This window comes from Diprion similis, chromosome 14 (assembly GCF_021155765.1).
Source record: "Diprion similis isolate iyDipSimi1 chromosome 14, iyDipSimi1.1, whole genome shotgun sequence".
Classification (NCBI taxonomy): domain Eukaryota; kingdom Metazoa; phylum Arthropoda; class Insecta; order Hymenoptera; family Diprionidae; genus Diprion; species Diprion similis.
The window spans coordinates 10,041,089-10,066,591 of record NC_060118.1 but is presented as its reverse complement, the minus strand read 5'-3'; the positions used below and the strand labels follow the sequence as shown (position 1 = coordinate 10,066,591).

Genomic DNA, 25,503 nt, shown 5'->3' with positions numbered 1-25,503 from the left:
GACTGTTAGATTCGTCACCGTGGAAGAGAAAAGACCTGAAAAAATTTTGCTGGCTTCTTCGACTCGATAGATTTTCTTCTCTTCGCAGTCTTTTTTTTTTTGTTTTTAAATTCTTCATTTTTCTTTCTTCTCTCTGTTTTTCGAATCGTGTTTATTTCTCTCCGTTATTAGAACACATAATGGATGAGAAGTGACGTCTGACGAGAGGTTTCGCGACTTGACGTTAACGCTTTTGAAAATTAAGAACGGCTTTTGAATCAGGATCCTACTCCAGAGGGCAGCTTTATGGTATACTGGCGGTTTTCGCCCTGCTCAGCAGCCGTGATTGAAGTGAATTTCTTCCTTTTATTCTTTTTCTTTCTCAACTTCTTATTATTCCCTGCAGCCAGCCAGCTCACGCAAGTGTTTTGCTCAGCTTTCATTTCTGACATATTAAGCGTGGAGCCCTTTTCACCCCGCGCCTTCCACCTTCGACTCTACATGCGCCTGGCTGGAATCAACCTGTGCTTTGATGTTTTCTTTCAAGGCTGAGACAATCCACCTTTCACCCAATACACCGTGGCTTCCACCTTGGGATTCAAACTCCCTTATAATCACAGCTTCGACAATTCGCTGTAATAATTATTATTCATACTTGAAGGTATGATCTGGCGAAACAAAACTGATTGTCAGCCATCGACATCAAAGCGGGCTAGAACCACAATCATTACTTCATATGCTCAGAGTCCTCCGTTTGTGATCTTAAAGGACCTCACATTCCTGTTTCTTTACAAAGTTCTGGTTTAGTTTATTGTCTCCTTCTTTTTCTTTTTGGCTTTTTGACGCAGCTATTTGAAAATATTGAAGGGAGAACATAACGGATTTCGGTTGTACCGGAAATACCATGATCGAACAACCTTTCAGGACATTCGACAACCATCCGTTATCCTTTTCTGCGAGTTTGAGTCCAACACCTTTCTCCACTGTGTAGGTATTATAATCTTGGAGGATCAGCTGCGGATTGAGAATCCGGCGAAATGTTATGAAATAAAAAAAAATGGATATACGACCCTCGTTGTGCTCGATACTCGATCGGAGGCTGAGATGTTTTCAGAGGTGCGATAACATTCGCGGTATGGCTTGTGAACACACTAGTGCACACACTTAATCGTCGGAACAAAGCAGTGAGCACGGATGAAGGAAGGATTGGGAACTGATAGCTTATCGCAACACACCTTCCTGGAAGGCCAGACCACATCCATCGCCCATGGCATTGACGAGGGATCAATACTCCGATGGGATGTGGGATTGCATGTGGACTCTATACCTCAAATCCCAGATTCGCCAAGCCGTATGGTGCTGAAATACAATTTTTACCGACCAATTCCATCGCCAATGTGCCACCTTACCTTGACCTTCGGAGTCAATGAGCTGGGTGAGAAATTCGAAGCAGTAAAAATGGTGGATTCGTGATTTATCGTTCCGATATTTTAACCTCTCCCAAGTCTCTGGTTCTTCTGGCGATTCGGGAGTTCAATCCTTTCTCAGTTTCGATCAATTTGCTTTGGAATAATTTAAGAAGGCTTAAGAATTGCGAGATCTACCTGAAGTAGACGTGTTTCTAGATGAGAAAAGCACGTTACCGGATGAGCTTTTTACCGGGGACGAAAAACATGGGTAGTTTGGGGGATTCTCGCGTTGGTTGAGCCCGTTCTGTGAGTGCCTACATCACTTTTAGTGCCACAGAAGCATAATAAATGTTCAATCAGTAAATTGAATGCGTCTGATACGAAAAGTAGGTTCTGTTGGGCCGTTTGAAGTAGCCGAAAACTCGGCTGTGAGAAACGCACGGCTGCAAGGCCTTTGCCATTCGAGATCCGAACCGCCAGCGATATGATTAACTGACTGATTTACTTCGCCATTCTGACTCAGTTGAAGCTCAGCTTTGACCATGGCTAACCTTTGTCCGCATCTTTCAATTACGGAATCAAAGTAGTAAAATCTCTTTCGTAGCAAATGCGTTGAGCTACAGTGCTACTGAAATCCTTTGAGAATTTTTGCCTCTTTAACTGCGGATGAAAGGCGAAAGAAAAACATGAGAGAAAAATCCGGGTTTGATAGTTTCAGAAACTCACCAATCACACCGTGTTACTGAACTTTGCCATACAGAAGTCTGCTAGAAGTTTTTGCTGATAGTACCAACTTCCGGAATCTCCTTCTTGTCCTTTGCTAAAAATACAATTGAAGTCCGGAGAACTGAACCAGGGAACAGACAAACCCGTTCGATTGTTTGAGAGAAGAAACGAAAGTTGTTGCCGGTTGTTTGAGGAAAATTGTTGAGAAATAGCCAGACGCGTCTCAGCGTCTCATTTTTTCCATATTTCAAAACTCTCTTGACGTCGCATCATTTCGTCACGGTCAAAGAGTCGCATTATTCAAAGGCGCGTTTCCATTCATATTATATCCGTTGCCGTTGGAAAGTTTCGAAAAGCCCCCGCGTATTTCCCCCACAAAGGGGTTGGAGGGTGAAAGTTATCCGATCATTTCGAAACAAAGCGTCGGGGGATTCGAAACTTCTACGAAAGACGAATAAACCTTGATCTTTCTCGAATACCGCGTGTCCCTTATATTATACGTTTATGCCTTCGACCAGATGTACAAACAGGCTTGATGTCTCCGCTTTTCCAACTACCTCTCACCCCAGCTTAGCCCTCGATCTGAACCTAGCGTCGCATCCATTTCAGATCACATTCCCGATTCCCCAATTACGTTTTAGATGGTTGTCTGATTACTGAAGGGTAGATTTGATGGGTTCGTTGAGTCACTCACCTGACTTCAGGACTTTAAGACTTCGAATCACTTCGTGACATCAACAGAATTCTCATGACTTCATATACCATCAAGTGACTTTCAATGACTTCAAGTGACTTCAAGATTTTAAGACTTCGAACATCTCAAATGACATAGAAAGTGACCCCAAATGGCTTCAAACAACTTTAGGACGTCAAAACTTATAACACATCAATGGACCTCACATGGTTTCAAATGACATCAAGTGTCTTTTAATGGCCTGAAGTGACTTAACTGGCATTAACGAACTCAAGTCACTCGATGAAATTTTGAATGTCTATGTGATTCCACAGGACTTTTCTCAGGAGATTCACCCCCTTGTGAATTCATAAAATACAAAGTAGAGAAGTTTTCACAGTTCCATACCAGTCTCTGTTTCTTTACTGAAATAGTAACCAAGAACTGGCAGAAGTTCCATAATCCTTCGTTTCAACTTTTCCATCAGTTGTCTAGCAAAAAAGGACACAGTTTCTTCTCCGCCATTTTACATCCCCGTCCATTTGCTCGACTCACGTACCTACATTGAGAGGTCTGGCAAAGGGTCCAGCAACGCGGAATCGATCACTTCGATGAAGCTATTAGATATTATAATAAGGCGTCCCAGCGGCGGGCTGGTCGAACGGTGGAAGGAGTAGGAGAAGCACTTTGTGCAATTTTTTAACGCCATGCACTCAGGGGACTGACTATAGAAATTGGCTTTATCCTGTAGAGTGGAGCAAGGTAAGTGCTACTTTATTAGCGGGAGCGAACTATGATTGAAAATTGCGACTCCCAACCCGGCCTCACGGCGGCACTTTGGAGTCACGTCAAGTCGCGTGTCGGCTGACATAACGTGCCCACGTCTCTATCCCTGAATAAGAATAAAGGATTGGTAGTTCGGGGCGAAGAATACGAGCCTTGAAGAGTTGATTAATCAAATATATTCAGGAGGTCCTCGTAACTTCGAGGGGGGAGGATTCATCTCCGAGTGAAACGATCACAATGTGCGGTCCGCAATTATCATCCAACCCTCGCGGGGTGGCTTCTTGGTAAATGAAAAATTCACCGTTCAACCAGCCTTTTAGCCGAATCGAAATCCCCGGGAGATCCAACCGTCGTCTCCCGAGGGACAGTTAATTTTTCAAGGAGCCCTGGAGCTGCAGCGGGTCGCCACAATCCCCGGTGATATCTTATCTCGCATTATATTTCAATCTTCGCTCTCAGCTCTTCAGGCAATTAGCCAGACGTCAGTCAGCCAGTTTCCTGTTTATAACGAGAAAGCCTTCCATCCTTGGATCCGCTATTTTCTCGATACCCACCCGCGAATATCCACCAGGAGTTTTCATCATCCTCCACCTACACCTTCACCTTAATCCTGTATAGAATTGAATAATGCTCCGAGTACAAACAATGCCTGCTGAAAGGCTGGGGAAGACGAGTGAAACTACCGAGTCGAGATGAGAGTTCCATTTCTACCAAGGCAGATGAAGTGCCGCCTCCTGGTTATTTAAATACCTTCTCTGATTCCCGTCGGCCTCCTCGAGGTTCCCATTCAGAGCGTCTCAGACCCTTGAATCGCAACCTCTGCGCCTTGGCTTTCGGTTGATAATTTTCTTATTAGCACTTGAGACTTTGTTTTGGTGATTCTGTTTACCCCCCCCCCCCCCCCCCCCCTTCATTGCCATCCTCCAGAGTTCTCCACCGGGACCAGAGACTCACGACATGCCGAAAATTCAGGAGAATCCCGCTTTTAATTCCACTACAGAGAATGTCTGCTTTAATCCATCCTAAGTCAACTTCAAACGCTCCGAAATTACCATCGAGGTTGACAAGCTCGGGTCAAAATTCATATCTCAAACTCACGGTGATATTTCACCTCGTTTCTCGTACTAATTACTTCGAAATTAAAAAAAAAATCACTCGACACAAGAAAGATAATCGCTCTGCGACGTGGAAAATTGTATTTAATTCCAATTACTGACTTAAAGAGAATAATGAAAAGCACGATTGACGTTAGTCATCATTTTTTTGGAGGTACAATTGTTCCTTGGAATCGGTTGGGGGATCGCAAGTCGCGTTTTCAGGTTAAGAGGAATCGGTATCAAAAGCAAGTCTCGAACTTGTGACGTTTTTATTTGAATTTATAATTCTTTGAGAAAGTTTTTTGACACAGGTTTTCCTCGACAATAAGTCGTCTTGCGGGGGTGAAGCGGAGGAAGCGATAACGCAGACCTGTCCGTGGTTGTTATTTTTGTCTGACGTGTCGCGAAGAGAGATCGTTGGGCTTTCAAACGGGGGGAGAGAAGAGATCGGGTAAAAGCTGAGCGCAGTGGTGGCGAGGCGACGGAGGGGGTGAAAGACAAGAATGAAAAGGTGCTTGCGGAGGCTTACATTCAAACGACTTCATAACTGCCTTTCTACCCTTGCTGCGCTGCTACTGCGCCGCTGCCGCTCTCAACCCCCGTCTCTTATTCCCCTCTAGCGAAACAAGGCTGCCTCTTTGGTGATGTGATAAATCTACAACCCTTAGTCTCTCCCTCGCGCGAAGCCTTTTTCTTCTTTCTCCCTTATACTTTTCCCATACGCTCGAATCCACAAGGGAAACTTTCCTTCCTTCGAAAATATCATACAAATTTAGATCATGGGCTTAAACTTATTGGCCAAGATACAATCGTTTGATTAGAAAAATGTTTTGGTCTTGGAAAGCAGAAACTTGTTAACTTGAGTAGAGTTTAGGGTCAATGTATGTACAACAACCCGATCAACTAGAACTACTTTTGTCGATCGAAAAAAACTTTTGTCAATCCCGCATTCACGTTACCTCGATACTCTTCAGAAATTCGGACGAAAACCAAAGACGGATTCAATTTTTTAATTTCTAAGGTGCAGCTTTGATATGGAATTCTGAGAAAAAACTTTTTGGGTATGAAAAATCGCAAAAATATATGACAATCCAAGAATCGAAAAGCAATATAATTGTACCATTGATTTCGGTACTTCTGTTTAAACATTTGAAGGTGAAAAATTTTGTTCAAGCCTAGACGCCCGACTTTTTACTCTTACTAATGATACAACCTCGGGAGAAAAAAATTTTTACACCGGTGGACATTTTCGTAAGTTTTGCGTGATTTTTTTTTTTTTTTGCTGCAAAACGGATCTGAAATACCATAAACGCTGAAATAAAACCTCGTCAACTATTTCCGTTATCGCAGAGCCACTAATGATCGTCGCAGTAGTATCGCACCGGTGTTAGTTGGGTGAATCGATTGCCTTGAACTCAGTCCATTATAAGTTAACGATCTCCATTCCTCGGTCATACAATTTACTTGTCGTAAGAATAGAGAGAAACGAAAAAAAAAATATTACGCTGACGAGGAGGAAGAACGATATTTAATTGGCGAAAAAGTACAACAATCTCGGTGCAAAGAAGAATTATCAAAAATCATCAAACACCATGCGATGCGTGTGGTAGTAGGGTGGCGAAAAAAACCGACAATTTTTTTTTTTTTTCTGAGTCTCGTGTGACAAAATGTTAGTTTTCGATGTTTTAAGAGACCACTCCAAAGGACAGTTCAAAAAAAAAAAATTTAAGAGGTCGCTCCACATTTTTTAAAACGTCAGAAATCGTCAAAAATCGATTTTTTTTTAAATATTGTTTCTCGTTACGGTATAATTTTATAGACAAAAAAAAATCAGTTTCCGAAAGTTTCAGTTCAAAATTTGAATTTTGAAAGGTCGCTCATAATTTTTTTGCAATTTTTTGGTGCATTTCTTGAAGTCTTTTCGAGCGACCTTTTAACATTCATATTGAAATTTCATAAATTTTTTTTCGTAAATTTAGTAAGAAAGAATCGATAACAATACACAGCGACATGAATTAAAAATCAAACGAAATAATGAAAATGTAATTTTTTTAATTTAATATTTTGACGATATTTAACATTTTAAAAAATTTGGAGTGACCTCGTAAATTTTTTTTTTCGAGCTGTCCGTTGGATTGGGCTCTACAAACATCAAAAACTAACATTTTGTCACACGAGACTCAAATAAAAAAAAATAGTTGGTTTTTTTTGCGCCACCCTAGTGCGGTAGTGTGGATGGTAACAACTCCGCGAGATGTGTATCAAGGTGCTGAAACAAGAGTTTAGAAAGTTGGAAAGTGGCAAACTGGGTTAGTGTAATATGATACGTATAGTTGTATTATCTGGGCTACATGCGGTGAAAACTGTATAAACTACGACACAGAGTCCAGGCAGAGTGAAGTAAAGCGGCGATAGCGTGCGGTGGGTACAGTTTGCTCGCTTGCTGCTTCAGGGGTGGTTGTAGGGCTGCGGGATTACAGAGGTGGAGTTTGAGGGGCCCATTCGGGGTGCAAGATGGCCGGAGTGAGGATTTCTGAGCGCCGATTCCAGGCGGAGAGTTCCTGTCGTGGAAGGATATTCTCCATTCCGATCTTAAACATCAAGGATAGTCGGTGCTAGAAATGCAGGATAGCAAGTGATTCGAGGGTGAAAATCGCGGGTCTGCAGTTGGCGCGAAACTTGAGTTTGAATTGATGCAAAAGAGTCTGCTTATTCTTCTTTAACATCCTTTTTTTCTCCTGCACGGTACGGTTGTGTTCACTTCTCTTTGTATTTGCTCAGATTTTATTCTTTTCAACTAATAGTGAATGGATAAGTCATGTGTACACTTCCAGGTATCCAACGTCTAAGTCAGTGAAAATCTCTTCTTTCCCACTTTCTTCTTACCAGAGTTTCTCAAGTGAGATAGTTCCCAGAGTTTTACTTGTAGATACTTGAATGAGAGCTGCCGAGAATCGATAGATTGAAAGACAGATCGCGTTTCAGGCGAGCTCTGAAAGGCTTTTTATTATCTTTAAGTGAGCTTGTCAAGCTGGTGAAGATTTTCCACCCCGAGAGTCTGGAACATTTTTCGAGCGTTATTTCGAGACACGGTTTGAAAAGTCCCCAAAAATGGAATCGACAAAGAGTTGGAGAGAAGGGGAGAGAAGTCCGCTGGGGAAATGGTTCAAGGGTACAGTGTGCAGTTATTAGACGATGCTAGAAAGTGTTAGGATCTCTGTGGTGGTGAAAATATGGGGATAGCAGCATGTCTATATCTTACCACCACCAATGTCAGTGTCTGGTTGTAAGTTGTCTGATGCCTGGATGTCCATTTTTCGCTGCAACGTGGTCGTAGCGGTGGTAGTAGTAATGGGTGATCCTGCGTAACAAACATCAAACGGATTCCGCGTCTATCAAGTATGCACAAAAATGTCTAAAAAGCGCTTTTCTAAAGGGGATCTTCAGCCCTAGCGGTGAAAGAAATTCCACGATTTCTCACGCTTGTAGATCTTCACTGCCGGAGTTGAAAACCCCCTTAATCTATTAGGTTAATCACAGCCCGGTTCGATTAGTATTACGATTGGATTACAGTAGCCGACACCAGTTATTGCCATCGAGCTGGTCAGAATCATTCAGCTACGTGACGCGCTCATTTAGTTGATTAAAAAAGCAGACACATGATGACACTTTTACATGAAGTATAGCGCAAAGAAGTATAACGTTTTGGCTGTATAAGCAGACGAACCTAAAGAAGCTGATAATCAAGAGTTGACTGTAAAAAATGGGAACAAAACAGAGCCTGAACACTGAGAGTTTCACTGTTCTGTACCTCAGTAAAGATTAAGAGAGTTTACGAGGCGAAAAGACCAGCTTGAGGTTCGCGACAGGAGGTTCAAATGCCACGTTTAAAGATGTTTGTTCAGCAGATAAGCGAAGGAAGACAGCCAGGTAGACGTGATCACCGTCGTAAAGTCCCCTTCGGAACTGTACAAGAAATAAATTCACTGCTTATACGTACTTTTATCGCCAACTGGTGTATCCCTGAGGATTTTCACGCGAAGTAACATTACACCGTCAACTTTTGAATGGAATAGTTTACGAAAACTTTTATATACCCAGGGATGTGAAGAGAACGAAAACCGCGGCGCAATATAGCTTTTGCATTATAGAATGAGCGGAAAGATGGAAATACTTTTTCCTACTGGTACCAATTCCACTCGGGGAAGGCTGACTGGAGCAATTGGCTAACGAGACCGTTACATGTAACATCAGATTTCACCCCGGGGTGAAATCCACGCTGCTTTCACCCCTGCAGCAGCAGCACGCGTCGTTTAATTCAACGTCCAATTACCAAAGCGAGTGCATCAGGAACGATGGAAAGAGCAACGAGCACGAATGGATCAAATGACAAAGCTGACGGCAGTCTGGTAACGACGTGACAACGACGAACGCGAATCTCATGTTTTGAAAAAGACATCATCTACCACCCTGTCCGTGCTTACATTTCAATTCCCGCCGATGGTTGACCCGATTTTTCGCGTTCCCATCGTCACTTTGTAAACTAGTTACCCAGCTGCTTTTCTTTTCGTCCGGTTACCTGCAGTACGTTTCGTTATTTCTCCCGGAGGTAAAATTTTCTTTCAAAACGTTTCTATGAATATTTCTTTCTCCAACGAACAACTCAAGAACCTCTTCCGGGGTTTGGCTATGGCGCAATTACTGTAGGCCGAGGAGGATAACTACTTGTCTTAAAGACGTCGTTTCAACTGAGGTCAAGGTTTCAGTCCGCTTAAAAGATCCTACTTCTGATACGTGTAATCGTCTTAATGTACGTCCATTCCCCGACAAATGCCTGCTGATTCACGTCATTACCGATCATTCTCTCTCGCTTTTTCAAACCATCAATCGCGCCTGGGGTCATGTTCCTCGTGTACTCCTTCTCCAGTGCAGTGGAAGTTCGAGCCCATTTAAGGGTGCGTCGTGACCACGCGAATCTTCAGGTTCCGCGTCGTCGATTTAACGTGACACTCTGACTTACCGGGGTAGTAGACCGAGTCATCAGAAACGGAGTATCTGGCCTCGGGTATCGTCAAGTTGCAGCCGACCGTGACCTCCTCCGGAAGATCCTTATCCTTGAGTAGAATCCGCGACCTAATCGCGTACAACATATTGTCCATAGACTGCGTGACCTCTGGCCTCTGGATGTGTTCCGAGCCACTGAAAAAATAGAAATACAGCATCATGAGCTTTCGAAGGGTCGTGAATTATCAAGTGTCAATATCAACAAGCGCGTTTCACTCTCCGCGGTGCTTCCAGCCGATTAATTTTTCATCCCTTTAAGGGCCACACGGTCTGCTGCATTATTGACACAGCGGAACGGGGATTGACTCGAAACACGCACCATGGAACGTGACGTACGTCAGGGTGGGCAAGCGTCAACAGTAAACATAGCGAGGCAGACCGGACCAGGCCAGGAAAAGCCTTTGTTTTACAACGGTGTACACGTCGATGTCGCACGTCTGATAGGAGCAAACGAAAAAAACACGCGCTGATCATCGCGATCTGATCGAGAATCGAGGGGGCTGGGCTTATTAAGGGCTCAGAAACGACAGCGGCGATGGGCTGGCTAGATTGCGGGGTAATTACTTGGCGCGCAATTATAGATCCACGACACACCATCACGAGTCTGATAAACAGTCCGCGGTATAACAATTTTCCACACGCCATTGTAATTCCTTAATTCACCAGTGAACCCGCTACCACCATTCCTCCCATGTGGACAACTTGTAAAACACCAACGTCTTCATTAACTTCACGTTTGTCGTGGTCCCAACGAACCTGTGACCCGTGCAACTCGGACCCTAAATAACACCCACTTCCTATCCGCGATCTAAACAACTGATTTCCACCCTCTTCTTGCCACTTTAACTCCTTCCAAACCATCGCGTTGCGGGAAATCACCGGCTTTTCACGAAACCCTTAAAAAAAATGCCACGTGAAGCCGATTTTGTGAACAAATTCACGTTAAAAAACGTGAGGCGATGAAAATCGATCACGAGATGAAGGCAACTTGTACTTACTCGACGTATATCTGGAGGTTGGGTCTCGGGTAGAGATCTTCGGCGAAGCATGTCAGTTCCACACCTTCCGTTCCATTGACAGTTTTTTTAGTTTGTATTAAGCTGAAGTTCTTCCCCGTTGCTGAAACAAACATTTCATGGCTTATTAGTTCGCTCTTTAAACCAGGGGGTGGAATTCACGTGACACTTTAATCTCCCCAGGTTCAACCCCAGGGGCTTAGAGTAATTCTACTCAAAATTATGACCTCAAAAGTTGCAGAAAGAGAAAAAGAGATAGATAGAGAGAGAGAGAGAGAGGATTCTTAAATCACCTGAAAGTGAAATTTGATAAATTATACCGGCGAAGAAGATGAACAGCCGTGAGAATTTGGACGAAAAATTATACAGACTTTCGAGAGCTTCTGAAGAAGATCAACCGACTGGCGAAGTGTGAAAATCACGGTTCGTAACACCCGTAGCTTGAACGTAATTGCCTTGGTGTTAAAAGATTCGAGTAGCAAGAGGTTGCTCGATTTCATCCTGACGCTCGATCATGGCAACAAAGTTTTCATTCAAACAGGTCATTGACGGTGAAGAATTTCATCGAGTTGTCTCACGGCTAAAAGTGGCAGTCGATGAATCATCGGCCATTTTTATACAGCCAACCAAAGTTTACAGAAAGTTACGTATAAGTGAATGAATGAACGAACGAACGAACAATCCAAGCGCGAAGGGTTCTGGGATATTCATACAGATCGTGGAGCATCTGACCCGTCTTATTACTTCCAGCTTAGTGGAGCCCTCCACCCCCCCCAACGACAGGCTGAGAATACAGCTTCGATTCATTTTTAACCATCTCATCCGGCGTCTTATATTGATTCCGTATTCCTCGCGGGTGGAGTAACGCAGCGTCTCTCGTATCCGGAGCACATCTCGGATATATCTCGTATTCTTGGGGAAAAGGGGAAAAGCGGTGGAGAAAAGGGTTGGAAAAAAGTAGTGCTGCAAGGCAGAAGTAACGTCTAGTAGAGTAACGCTTTATATACCAAGCGTCTGCTGCAGGATGGGTGACACTGCTGGTGGAGTTAAAATAAGAAACACAAAGTGTAAGAAAAAGAAACAGAATACGAAGAAGAAGAAGAAGACGAGAAAGAATTGAAAGAAAAAGAAAACAGACTCTGTAGACGCGATAGTAATGGATAGACAGTGTCTGACGGTCGTATTTTCAACTCAGCGTCGAATTCTATCTTATTTCTCAGCTCCCGTCTCTTTCTCTCTTTCATTTCTTACATCTCATACTGTGTTTCATTTATTCTCCGCCTCAAATCGATCCGGTTCACGTATTCGATTAAGATCAACCTCACTTTGAACGATTTTCGTTTCTCAATTATTTCTGACGAGTGCCATAATCAGGCTACGGTGGCCGTCTTATCAGATCCAGTGAATTTCCATCGCAGAAATTGAGCTTTCGGGATGGGACGCGCACATGATGATGCCCGCTGAGAATTTATAGTGTTAATTAAGAAGCCCTACGCAGAGCCGGGAATGTTCAGGCTTTCGGTATTCCCTCAGTGATAAAGTTGACTCAATATTTAATTTGAAGCGTGTTTACGCAGCTCCCGATTTATGGCTTCTCTGTCGTGCCTATCAGACTGGGGTACCGTTGTTCCATAAATAAATCCCCCTTCTCAATGCAGATTTACCCTCGCGTGTCCCAGCCTCGATATTCCGTTCTAAGGGGGCCTTGAAATATGATCGTAAATTAGGTGGATAAATAACACTTGCGGCGGTGCGGAGAAGCCGAAGGACCGATCGTTGCAACGGTGACATGAAACGGTTGAACGTGAGCGGAGACCGCTAAATATACTTGGTTAAAATTGGCGAGCAAAAAACAGGGAGAAAAAAGTTAAATCACATCTCGTTAAAGGCGCAGTCGAGCGAACAAACGGAACGATTTGAGCGGTTATAAGGAAACGGAAAGTAAACCTCCGGCTTATTGTCAACGAAACCATTTGCTTTTCGAAAATTAATTTCCCAACGTTAGTGAAGAGGCTCTTCCAGTCGGGAGAAAAGCTCACCGAAAGAGGATCTGGCGGATCTGGAGAGGCTGTTAATTAACTGGGAAGTCGACCTGCAGACCTCGAGTACAACGCCTTTATAATAGAAAACCCGGGTGGAGGTTCCTCAGCGGTCGTCGAAGGCACGTCGTCATCATCCTCTCAGCTGCCACCGTGAATTGACCAGCGAACCGAAGCTCGAGTTCCTCCGGAGGCAGGACCTGCTGCAGGAGAAGGACCAAAGAGAAAAGGAATGCTGAATCCACCAAAGAATTTCCTCCGACCAACCCCGGTGGACCCGCAGGGTCGAAGCGGATGGTGAACGACCGTCATTTGTCACGAGGAAGCTGGGAGCGAGTGCCGGGTGGAGAGTGATGGGGAGAGTGAGGGAGGGAAAGGGGAAAGCGGGGGAGGGTCAGGATGCAAATTGTATGGGCACTGCGTTTGTCGGGGAGCAGTGGACCATGGAAAACTCAGCCTCCCACCTCTCCTACCCAGCATCACTCGCGCTACCGCCTCATCGAACTCCGCTTGGTACACACCAACCATCGTTCCTCACTTCGGGTTGGAAGCGACGCGATGGTGCAGGTGGCTTATTAAAAAACCCCTTTTTCGGCAGAGGAGGAATGACAAGGATGATAACGTTGATAACTCTGGAGGAAGTTCACTCCCTGGGTTAACCCTCATTTGTTTAAGAACCCTACTGGAACGGTACCTCTTCTTAAACACAAGTCTCCACCACCCGGTGTCGATCCAAACGATTTTTCATATCAGCGGTTTTTTTTTTTGACTTGCCCGTAGGTATACGTTCTGAAATCTTCATCTGCATACGTGAGGACAATTTTTTTTGTGGAACAACTTCTCGGGTACGTGGACCTGCAGTCATAAGTTCGGAAGCTAGAGACCTGAAGAGATGGTTCTCGCCTGTACCTACATCCACCCTACCATCAAAGGAACTGTGGTGAACCACGCGATGATAAGATGTGGCGTTATTAAAAAATTCCGCCGAAGCTGTGAGGCAAGAAGGAGAATCCTTTCCGAGTAAAGTCTACCCTGCCTTGAGTGAAAAGGTTTCCAAGGTATTTTCGGGTGTACGGTTGGGTTACGAGCACCGCATGCAGAGCATGCTGGGCTTGGCTATTGCCTTTTGCTACCATCCATTAACTCCTCCTACTTCTTCTTCTTCTTCTTAGTCTTAGTCTTGAACATGGAACCGTAGGCCGGGAGACAACGCGGGAGTTGAGAGTGTCACGCAGCCCTTGGGTGAGATGAATTTCACCGCAGTGTCACGTGTATATCGGGGATGATAAAGAGGGCTGGTTCTGGCTTTCCTTCATTCCCACAGACTTCTTACTCACCGAGGCCACAGCCAGCCTTTTACCGGAATGGATTTCAGCCCTGGTCTTAGGGAGGAAAACGCGGCTGGTGGTTGACCAGCGATCAAAAATTTCCACGACATTTTTTAACCACCCTTACTTCTCGTCCCTCTTTCACCCCCCGGACCTCAATATCTGTTCAACCCTGTTCCCAACTGATCACTGGATGTTCATACTTACAGTAAACGATCATCGGCTTCTTGCTGGTCGCCTCGGTTCCCATGAGACCAAAGACGGTGCAGGTGTAGTTCCCGGTCAGCTCGGGAGTCGGGTTCTTCAACTTTACCGCCCGCCACATCTTCGTCTTGTCTTCACTCGCTTGGTAGCTCAGGTCGACGTACTTGTCGAACGGTGACACGCTCTGTGGCTTCATCCAACCGTCCGTAGCCGATTCGTCCTTGGCGTTTATCCATTGGTACACCAACTCCACCTCGTTTCGGTACCACTTCACCACCAACCCTTCACTCGGCGTACCATCCAGGTCGTAGTCGCAATCCAAGATCACGAATTTCTCCTTTCCACTCTCGACGAAGTCGGGGACTGTGTGCTGCAATATCTTGATCTGCGACGCGTCTGTAAACCAAATTCGAGTCGACATGTCAATAAGGTATCGTAAAATCTTGGGGCTGTTTAGTGGCCTTACTGATCTCAATACACATTTAAATTATGATAAAATTTTGACATTTTCAGAGTTTGTTCCCACCATTACAAGCAACAACTTAGCAAAGTTTCAATTCGCCCCTTCAATGATACCAACGTCATAAAAAACGAAATAACTGGTTATAAAAACTACACATTGAACAAATGATCATTTATAGGCAAAAAAAAAAATGCACAGAATGACGAAAATCAATTTTGTCAAGGACGATTCTATGAGAAGGGTGAAACCATTGACTCAGATAGTTTACCCTTCCGGACTGGGAACATATGTCTCCTAACCGTTTCACGTCGGTTTTTCTTATTCCGGCTGGTTTCTCGCCTTGCAGGAGTCTTTTTCTTGAGTACACAGACGTAGAGACACGTGGGGGACAGAAAGACATACGAGGTGAGGATAGAGCGGCTCGTTCGTGCGGAAAGCGCGACGCAGCCGGGTGGGAAATATTCGCCAGCCAAAGTCCTCACCTCGCCTCACTTCGCTATCCATTTCTGTCTCGGCTTAAGTATGCTGGCAACGCGATTTTTTTTTTTTTCATTCTTTCTTTCCTTTTTACTTTCAACGAGAACAGAGATAGCTTCTAGTCTTTGCTCAAAGAGATTTTTATCCCAACTTGGTTCCCGGACTCCAGTCAATGTTGTATAGTGAATCAAAAGACGCTAGACACTTTGTTATGTGTCAGTTCAACCGTTTAAAAAGTAAGACGTACTAATCCTTAAGGTTATCCTTAAAAATAAAGGATGTAAGCTCTGAGTCTAAAAAAACTGCGCATATTATACTCTGATTTTACTTCGTTATTAATAAATCCTGAAAAACTTCAAGGCTGGTTTTCACCCTTTAATTAAATGGTACACACGTTTGATCTTTCGTGACCATTTGCATCCTGTCAAAGAATCAAAACTAAAAAGAAAAAAATCGTTGATTTACAATTCGGGTTCTTTATAATATCGGCAAGTCGTGATGAATTTTTTAACAGATTGTTTGATGCAATTCAAAGAATATTAAAGAAAACAAGAGAAGGGATGCGATCGAGATTTTTTTTCATACTAATTGACTGAAGATCACGTAAGAGAAATTTTTTTACCATCCGTGAACCGTAGAAACGTGTCAGTCAAAGGTCGACGTTATTATTTTTCGAGAGTTTCATCAAACTTTGAATACCTGCACCCTGACAAAAGGAAAGCTCGGGTCGCCGTTCGTCCGTCGGCCGGAATTCGATCAGACCTTTGCCTATCCGGACGGAAAATTTAACTTCCGAACAATTCAAAGTCGCGGGGATTCGCTGCGAGGGGTGGCTAGCTAATATCGCGAGTGCTAGGCGCAGCGGCTCATGTGTGTAGATGGATAACGGGGCCGACTAGAGCCGGCTGGATGCGGCCATAACCGCATGAAAATATCCCCATAAATCTATTAAACTTCGGTCCAACGGTCCTGGATCATTTCGCATGAACGAGCCGCTCTTCATCCCATCGCGCCCCTTCCGCAACCCTCGACCTAGATGCGGAAATTCCGGATCTCGATTGTTGCGGGATCCGCAAGCATTCGATCGCGCTTTTTTCGACTTTCAAAAAATCAAAGAACGGGCTGAGTTGTTTGAAAAACGTCTAAAAACGGCGATCTGCGTCGAATTGCAAGTTTTTTTTTTTTTTTTTTTTTGGTACTTTTTAATAAATGGGTTCGAAAATTTGCAACAGATTATCGGAGACCGTTTCTTGAGAGAAACTTTTGATTTTTCTTAACCTTCACCCCATTTTCGAAAAAATAGTAGCTTGACTTAACCCCTTAAGTCACACATTTTTTTACTCAATATTTTGACCTGAATTTTCTCACTCGGGAGCTTTTTGGGGTTCCTGATCACAAATCTAAGGTTAGAATTTGGTAAAGGGTTGATTCAAACTGCAATTTTTTTTAAAATCGGGTCGAGGTTAAGGAAAATGAAATTTTTTCTTTCAAGAAACGGACTCTGAGAATCTATTTTACGCTGTCAAACCTTGTTATTAAAAAAGAAGGGTTAAAAAAAATTAAACAAATAAAAAAGCCACCTACGATTCGACACGAATGGCCATTTTCTACCCATTTTTTGAACAACTACCCCCGTTTTGGACCACTCTGCATCCAACGGACGAGGAAAAAGGTCTGGGGGGTGAATTCGAGCCTCCCTTTCTGGCCGTCGCTTTTATCGAGGGCGGTGCATCGCGGGACTGCAGTCCGTTAATCGTGTGGCCATAATTGCATAATCTCTGAGGCAGTAATTGCTTAATCGGCGCAGCCGCTAATCCAGCGCTAATCTCAGTTTAATTATCATCGCGTCTGATGCTTTCTTTCGCCGTATAGCTCAGCTCTCCTTTCTCTTCCTCTCTCGGTCCTCTCCCACCCCTCGAAGCACCCCCTGGAAACGTTTCTACACGGTGAACGAACGCCGAGAGTCGAGGTGTTGGCATTGATTAAGTTGGTCGCATGCAAATCGCCGCCCCTCCGATCCCTCCGCCAACTCGGAAACGCTATTCGCTACCGGTCACCGGTCGAGCTGGTCCCCAGATAACCTGCCCCCCCCCCCTGTAATTATACGCGATTTATCATAATTGAGAATGGTATCGAACTCGCCATCTAACGGGGGCGAGCCATTAGCTCGTCGGGTCGCCGCTGCGGGATCGTATAACCTGCATCTAGTTTCACCCCCCCCCCCCCCCTCCCCCCTCTCCCACGCACGATGCGCCGAGAAAGTGAATCAGGATGTGGGGAAAAAATTTTCGACAAAAATGGAAACCGAACAGAGTCCAACTTATTCACGTCGTTAAGGGGTAAGAACCTACAAATTTGACAATTTTTTTTTTTTTTTTACATTGAAGAAAAGGTAATATGATTGTAATATGCAAGGAATTTATTAGGCATATATTTAAGTATAGTACAAAAAATTTTCATCAACGAATATTGAAAAATGGTGAATTTGAATCTGGATAAAAATTTAAAAAAAAACTCAATCTACATGTTTATAGCTAGAGACATACGTTAGGGATTTTCGATAAGTTTATTTTAATATTATTTATTGACAAATGATTGCCCCTTCATTGTCGGAAATTTGATTTCTTTCGTCCAGATACTCGCCAAGCAAACACAAATCAATATTTTTAAAATCTCTTACGTATTTCTCTGGCTATAAATATGTAGGTACAATACGTGCCGCAGATTTTTAATATTTATCGATATTAATTTATCAAATTGTACTTAAATATGTGACTAATAATTTCCTTAAATATTATTATTTTATTACTTTTTCTTTCGTTCTGAAGAAAAAAAAAGAGATAAATTACACTTTTGTACTTCAATCACGCTTTCATCGTTTCACACTTTACAGTATAGATTATTAAGTATTGTTAAGGATAGTGTAAAATTAAACGCTCTACGATGAAAAGTTCGTAATATTTAATTAACTTGTGCTAAAGTGCTGACAAATATATAGCGAAAGCAAAGTTGGTAAAAAATGAGTGTTGACGAGTGAAGCTCGTTGAGAGATTAATACCTTTTTCTTTAGTAAACTTTTGCGCGAAGTTTGCGCTTTTTATGAGTCAAGTTTGTGCAATTTTCTTGCATAAATGTGAATAATAATTATTGCGCAAAAATCTAACATGCAAAACTAGAAGCTGCGCTCGTATATGACGGAACATTTACTATAGAGTAAATTAAATTAACATTCTTTCGCAACGATTTCTCCACTTTCCAATATCTTTCGTAAGTCAAAATGGCGAAAGCTAAGACTGGCAGAAAATAATAATGCCTCAAAGACTCAGCAGCGCGTGGGTGAGAAAATAAAAGTAAAGACACGTCAAAACACCGAGTTTTCAAAAACCACCGCGTGTCGAGGATTAAGAATTCGTCGAAGGACTCTTAAATAACGATGAACTGAATTTTCGGTAAGATAAAATGAAAAAGTCGCGGCTCTTCGCGAAGAAGCTCGTATTTAACCGGCAATTTAAGATACCTCACGGTTTCTCGCCTCGCAAAAGATTGCAAAAATAAACGAAGGCAAGAAGATGCCAAGAGAAGCAGCGAGAAGAAAAAAGAGGGAAATCTGACGGCTGATGTCAGCTCGGATGTTTTTTACTCTAAGGGGGTTGACAAAAAAGTAAAAAAAAGAAAAGAAACGGAAAAAAGTGTTTCAGGGCGACGAGATTGCCGAGGGGAATTGAGAAAGAGTTTAGCCATTTTCTTTTCAGACGCTTCTTCCTTCTCTACTCTTTTTTTCTCCATCTTCTCTTCTCTCCTCGCAATAATTTCGTTTCGTTTTTCTCTTCTCTCCCACTTTTACCTAGACTTTGTTGTTTCGCCTTTCTGGCTGTAGGTGCACATCCACTGTGCGGTTTCATACACTCGCAGCACGCGTGTATACAGGATAAGAGTGAGAAAATTGTAACTACTAGAAACACCAAGGAGAGCGGAGAGAAAGAAAGAGAGAGAGAGAAAGAGAGAAACAGAGCCGGCTGTGTGTTCTCAGTCTTTATTCGCGTAGGAGGCGCTTGCTTACTTTTCACAACCAGGAATTTATAATACAAACGTATATATTTGCATACGGAATTTTTACGCTTAACCTCCTGGAAAGAGAGAATTGAATTTCGTATAATACACGGGCGAATATTCATGGAGTATCTCTTTTCCTTTATCTCCCTTTTCCATTTCTTCATATACCCGTTTTTGTATTCATTTCGTTCCCATTTCCCCTCGGATTATAATAAATTGGTCAACTCGACAAGCAATCGTCTCTCTTTCATCATCCTTCCGGTTTTCCACTCTACTTTCCGCACCGATCATCATCATCTCGCTAAACTTTCTATCTTCGAACGGCCAATAAACTTCAAATTTAACCACGAGTCGAGATGCTTTGCGGGTAGTAACTTGCCGGCTCCCAAGTCACCCGAGTAACGATCCATAGAATGAGCGAATGAATAATTAATAAGGTGTAATTACACCGGGTAACTTCTTAATGAATAATAATCAATCATAGAGCCCCCTGGTTTCACGCACGTCGCTTATCCCGCCATATCCGGTCCATCGAACACCCAGAGAGAGATAGAGAGAAAGTGATTTATTAGCAAAAATAATATCCTCGAAGTAACGACTCCGAAATTCTTCAGAAATTTGAAACGTCTGCTGACGGCGGGTTTTTTGAGTTTTTGATATACATATATATATTTTTTTTTTTTTTTTTCTATTCTGAAGAAGAAGAAACAAAAGGAAATTACGGGCGAGCTTCCAGTTCAAGCTCGAGAAAGCTCGAAACGTGTCCGCCGGCAGTTGGCAGAAGCTCCACTGCTACCGATTGATTTCGGATATGCAAAGTTTCCAATATTTGCGGACCGGTCCGCTGGCGAAACTCGTGTTTGTACACCTCGGGAAAGGCAAAGGATTTCCCCAGCGTCGAGAGTCTCCTCCTCCTCCTCCTCCTCCTCCTCTTCCTCGGTTCTCTTTTAATACTATTTACTCTCTCATCGTCGTTCGTCCCGATCTTCCTCCGCTCGCTACGTTTATTGTAATTTTATTTTTCCTGCTATTCTACGAGGAGAAATCCGATTCCGAATCCATTATTTTTGCCCAACTTGTTTTGAAAATTATTTTCCCTTTTAGTCGGTGATTCGAGGATGTGATCGAGGATCGATTATCATTCATCGAAACTTGAAACTTGGGTATAATAATTATACAGACAGGATGCAGGTGAAGTCAGTTTAGAGTTACCAGTGAAATTAAAAAATAGTAAACTCGAGTAGAAGGACAATAAAAAAATACGACAAAAAAAATTACCTAACTTAAACACGCAAGAAAGGAAAATGGTGAAAAAGAAAATATCAGACGATGAGAGAAGGGGAAACTCGATTAATTCCAAAGGTGCCTTTTACCTCGTTTTTTTTGCACATAATGCATATATGTATATACTCACGTGAATTTACATATATAATACCCACGTACTTTGCATGCATATGCATTTCTGCAAAACCCTCGTTCGATATATATACGACAAGTTATGAAACTTTTGCGACCACCGGAATATTGACGCGTTTTCAATAGTTGACAAAAATTTTGGCGGACCTAATCAGGGTGACAAAAAGTTGAAGAAAGAGTGTTGAAAGGAATTAGTATCTGATTCAACCGCAGATTTTCTGCGCAGAATTTTTTGCAACCTCAAACTTTTGACAAGAAAGGTATCCCAAGTCGAAATTTTTCTAAAACATTTCAGCGTTGGTTCCATTCAAATCCATCAAGCGTATCGAGAAATCACTCCGGTGGCTGCCATTTTTGGGGGCCGTTTTCACCCCCTTGAACTGTCTAATGGCAGATGAAAAAAAATACGTCTGGCTTGGTTTTCAGTTTACTATAACATGTTACAAAAGAAATGAAATCGGAGAGATCGACTTGAGATACCTTCCTTGGAAGAAAGAGTCTGACTGAATCATATTTCACCGCTTTAAGAAAATAAGGGTAAAAAAAAGAAGGGAAGAATCATCGATTTTGGATACAAGAACGTAAAAATTTCTTCTCCCTCTTATTTTGTATCTAATTTTAACTCGCAGTCCTGAGACGATGGGAACATGACTCGCACGTGCTTCAGGTCTTCTTCGATTAACCCCTGAATTATTCTAGTCAGGTAGAATATAAAGTTTTGAGAAGAATCGGAACAGCCGAGAATTCCGTACGCTGTTCGGTCGCGGGTGAATCCAAGACGGAAACCGGAAGTCGCGCCGCGTCCCTTCTGCAACCCCCAAAAGCGTCCACAGCAGAATCGCCTTTCGGCAACGTTACTGCGGCTATCTTAACTCCAGTACCAAACTAATTGGAAGCAAAGTTAGGCGAGTAGAGAGCTTCGCATAGTTTACTGCGGCACGATGCCATCCGAGATCATCACCCCTCCCAATCCCTCTTACTTCCGGTTGCTATATCATCGAAGAAATTACGCCTGACTTAAGGGGGTGCCCTGTACCCTCGATTTTGAAACTCAAATAGATTTTTATTTCATCCAGAAATAAATAAAATGGCACGAAAACTAGAAATTTACTATTGCGATTTCGTAGTATTCGTGCCATTTTTTTATTGCTGTATCAAATGAAAATTTATTACAGTATTTTTGTTCAGAATTGTGTATAGAATGAGGCTGTTTCTGGAAAATTTCAGATTTCATTGAAAACGGTCAAAAAAGTCTTCAGAATCGCTGATTCGGCTGGCTATACCGAATTTTCAAAATCTGATTTCAGATTTGTAATCAGTAACTCCAAAAACCTTTGGACAGAGTTTTTTCTCCAGATTCGATCGGATTTGAAATTTTTGTCCGTCATGTTCAATTTTTAATAATATGTTTTTTTTTTATTATTCCCTGATCACAGTTACAAAAACTCGTTCCAATTTTTTTTTTTTTTTTTTTTTTTTTCACTTTCCCAGAACTATATTACTTACAAAATTAATCGCAGTAAAATAAAGTGAAAAAGAATTTTAAAAAACTGTGGTATATATAGGAAGAAAAATATCCTTAGAATATCCTATCACAAATATTTTCTTTTCAGTTTCATGCACTCTGTAACAATTTCAGCTACCTCATTTCTCATTCTCACGCTTTTTTCTTCGATCATCCAATTTCCCACCAGTCGAAATTGACTTTTCGCGTCACGTTCTCAAGACGGGAAAAAAATTTTCGTACCAGACGTAAGTGCAAAAATTTTTTTTCCACTGGGAATTTTACCTCCTTTTTTCGTCTTCCGTGTCTCACTCATTCCTGTATTATTCCCATGGGACAAGGGAGAAGAGGAATCGGATTATCCTGCGTATAGGTACCTACGGTTTCGTCGAAGGGTATTACGCATCGTAATGCTTCAACATATGTACATATATATGAGGTCTTCCCCGCGAACTCAACCAGTATTAAACCCCAAGCATCCGAGATACATTTCAGAATTTTTTTCTAAAATTCTACTCGGTAAAAAACGCGGCCTGAATTTTTTTCAATTTTTTTTTTAATAAACCCTTAATTTTTTTTTTAATATTACAGGTCAATTGCGAATGCCCATTTTTTTAAATCTTTTATACGGGCATTTGCAATCGACTTCAAATATTTATAAAAAAAATGAACGGTTTCTTAAAAAAAAATTGAAAAAAATTCAGGTCACGTTTTTTATCGAGTAGAATGTTAGAAAAAAATATGAAATGATTTTCAGATGGTCCGGATTCAACATTGGTCGAATTGGCGTAGAATATTCCATATATATCGAAAGTAAGAAATGCCACAGGATTGGTCATGTTTGGATAACGTGAGTAAATTCTATCAATAAATTATACGTTAATGCTTGAATTTATAATTGACAAAGCGAAGCCATCATGTTTCTGTTTCTTTTTTTTCTTTTGTTTTTTGCTGTCAATTCTCTCAGTACTATTCGTCATTGCAGCTCGAGGCTATTATCGATTAGATTCTCACGGTTCGGATAAAAATTGACGTCCACGTCAAATAACGGGTTTTATATCACATTATGCAATCACGTTTCCACGCGCGAACGAATTTAATGAAACTTTACCGGCAAATAATAATTAAAAAGTATCCCAAAACGGTAGAGAGAAAGAGAGAGATAGAGATAGAGATAGAGAGAGAGAGAGAGAGAGAAATGAAAATAAAGGAAATAAACGAACGGGTAGTGAAAAAAGGGCTGCCCTTGGGAGGCTGGGGATGGAAAATCCCTCTGCGGCTGATTGCTATTTTTCTTCATCGACGTGTCTCGCTAAGCATGCCGGGATACCAATCACCATTGTTTCGACACCGATAATGAAGAGTAACGGGGGGATTAAGGTCTGGACACCGGGGTAGAGGATCAGATCAGAAAGAAAGGGGTGGAAGGAGAAAAGTGGCGCAAATTTCGTCACTCCGAGTCAATTTCTTCTTTTTTTTTTTTCTTGTTATCGGAACGCCGAGATTTCGCTGATGTTTGTAAAGTTCGCAATTCCGAAAAGCACAGTACTTTGCGTTATTTAGGCAAGTACACTCCGCGTTTTAACACTCCCTCTCAGTTTCAAGTAACGCGAAACTTTCACTTCGAGAAGAAGCTGCAGGAGCTTCTAGAAGCAACTGCGCGATCTATTATGGAACATGAGTTTTGGTTTCAACGCTCTAATTAGGCTTGGGTGAATATAACGACGTCGTCGAACACACAACGGATGAATAACAAATAGTTGAGTACAAAATGAGAACAATAAAGCGATGAGAGTAAAATAGGTACACCAGGGGGTATCGTGTACCTACTTTGCCTCGAGGCTTACACGCCATTTTCAATTTTCGAAGGCTGTGTAAGGGAGGGTGGGGCAAAATGGGCCCCAGAAATTTTTTAAATAACAATGGATAAAATTAAGCACCTTAACTTTTTATTAAATATAAATTATTCGGAAATCATCAACTCGAGTAATTGCACAGCTCGTATTTCGAAACGTTTCAAGTTGTGCTCAACTCTCAACTCGTCAAAGTGAAATAATTTTCTGAACTTAAATTTTTGATTAATTTTTCTCGAGAAAGCTTGATAACGATTCAACACAATTGTTCATGTAAAAACTAAACATTTTTTTTTTCATTTTAGGTATTATTTTCTTAAGAGGCCCACTTTGCCCCACCCTTTACTACTTGCAGGACTGACGATTGGGGCTGAAAAAGTCAGGGATGTAATGGGAAATGGGGGTGAGAGATGCCCCCCACCCTCCTCTGGAAACGGGTGGAATTTTTTCGCGCATATTACGGAAAATGAATAATATTTGAAATAGAATAACAGCGAGGGCTTCGCGGTTGTCGGACTGCGGTAGGAGCTCGATGGTGCATAAATTCAATATCTTTCGACGACAATCCCCTCGGCGACACCACGTGTACCAAACTCATGGAAATTGTAATATATTTTCTTTTTTTTTTTTTGTATTTCTCGCAGTGTTGTTGGAGGTGATTCTAATAATCATTTGTTGAATCTTTGCGTTGTTAATGAATAAAAAATCCACTTTTCACGTAGGTACGTTAGAAGGAGAGAACACATAAAATAATCACGTGGTCGTAGTACTTTTTTCCGGTTTTTTGACGTAGATTAGTAACGAATAATTCAATCTCACTGATTTTGTAATGTAATAACAATTATCGTGATTCTTGTCGTTTAATTTTGTCAGTCAAACAATCTATGGAAGAATGTTCTGTAGAAAAATGTGCTGTGGAATCATTCATGTAGGATTATTTCTGATGCGAATATCGAATTCCGAATTTAAGAAGTTCTGAAAGCACCAAATTACGAGTTTTTTGATGGCGAAACTTGAAGTAAAGAAATCAAACTTTAAGGAAACACCAAAGTTTCGAATTGTCCGAAGCCCGACGATGAAAGTTCCGAAAGTGCAAAGTTCCAAACGGACAAAATACCGAAAAGGCATAACTCCGTCAAATCAAAGTTCCGAAAGTGCGACAATAAAAAAATTGAAAAATTTGAACATCAGAATCCCGAACGATCCAAGATTTTCAGTTCTATGAAATTTCACCACTTCGATTTACCTTCGTATTGGGTTTTCCATATTTTTTCGTCCAAAATCCTGATCATTCCGATTTCCGGTATTTTCTCATTTTTCACACCGATTCGTTGAGTAAACTACGTTGTGCGAGTATATTTTAAAAATACTTTCGAATTTTTATTCCATCGAAATTTTACTTTCAAAATCTTGCAT

At 42.0% G+C, this 25,503-nt stretch overlaps 1 protein-coding gene across 1 annotated transcript in view; it reads right to left on the bottom strand.

Annotated features, from left to right (window-relative positions):
* Positions 1–14,742, bottom strand: part of LOC124414474 — a 50,455-nt gene extending 35,713 nt beyond the window's left edge. The window contains exons 1-4 of the mRNA XM_046895422.1: positions 14,325–14,742; positions 10,733–10,853; positions 9,691–9,869; positions 7,933–8,031 (exon numbers count right to left, since the gene is read on the bottom strand). Of these exons, the coding sequence (XP_046751378.1) occupies positions 7,933–8,031; positions 9,691–9,869; positions 10,733–10,853; positions 14,325–14,742 (817 nt within the window). The remainder of the gene's footprint in view (positions 1–7,932; positions 8,032–9,690; positions 9,870–10,732; positions 10,854–14,324) is intronic.
* Between the last annotated feature and the right edge of the window lie 10,761 nt (positions 14,743–25,503).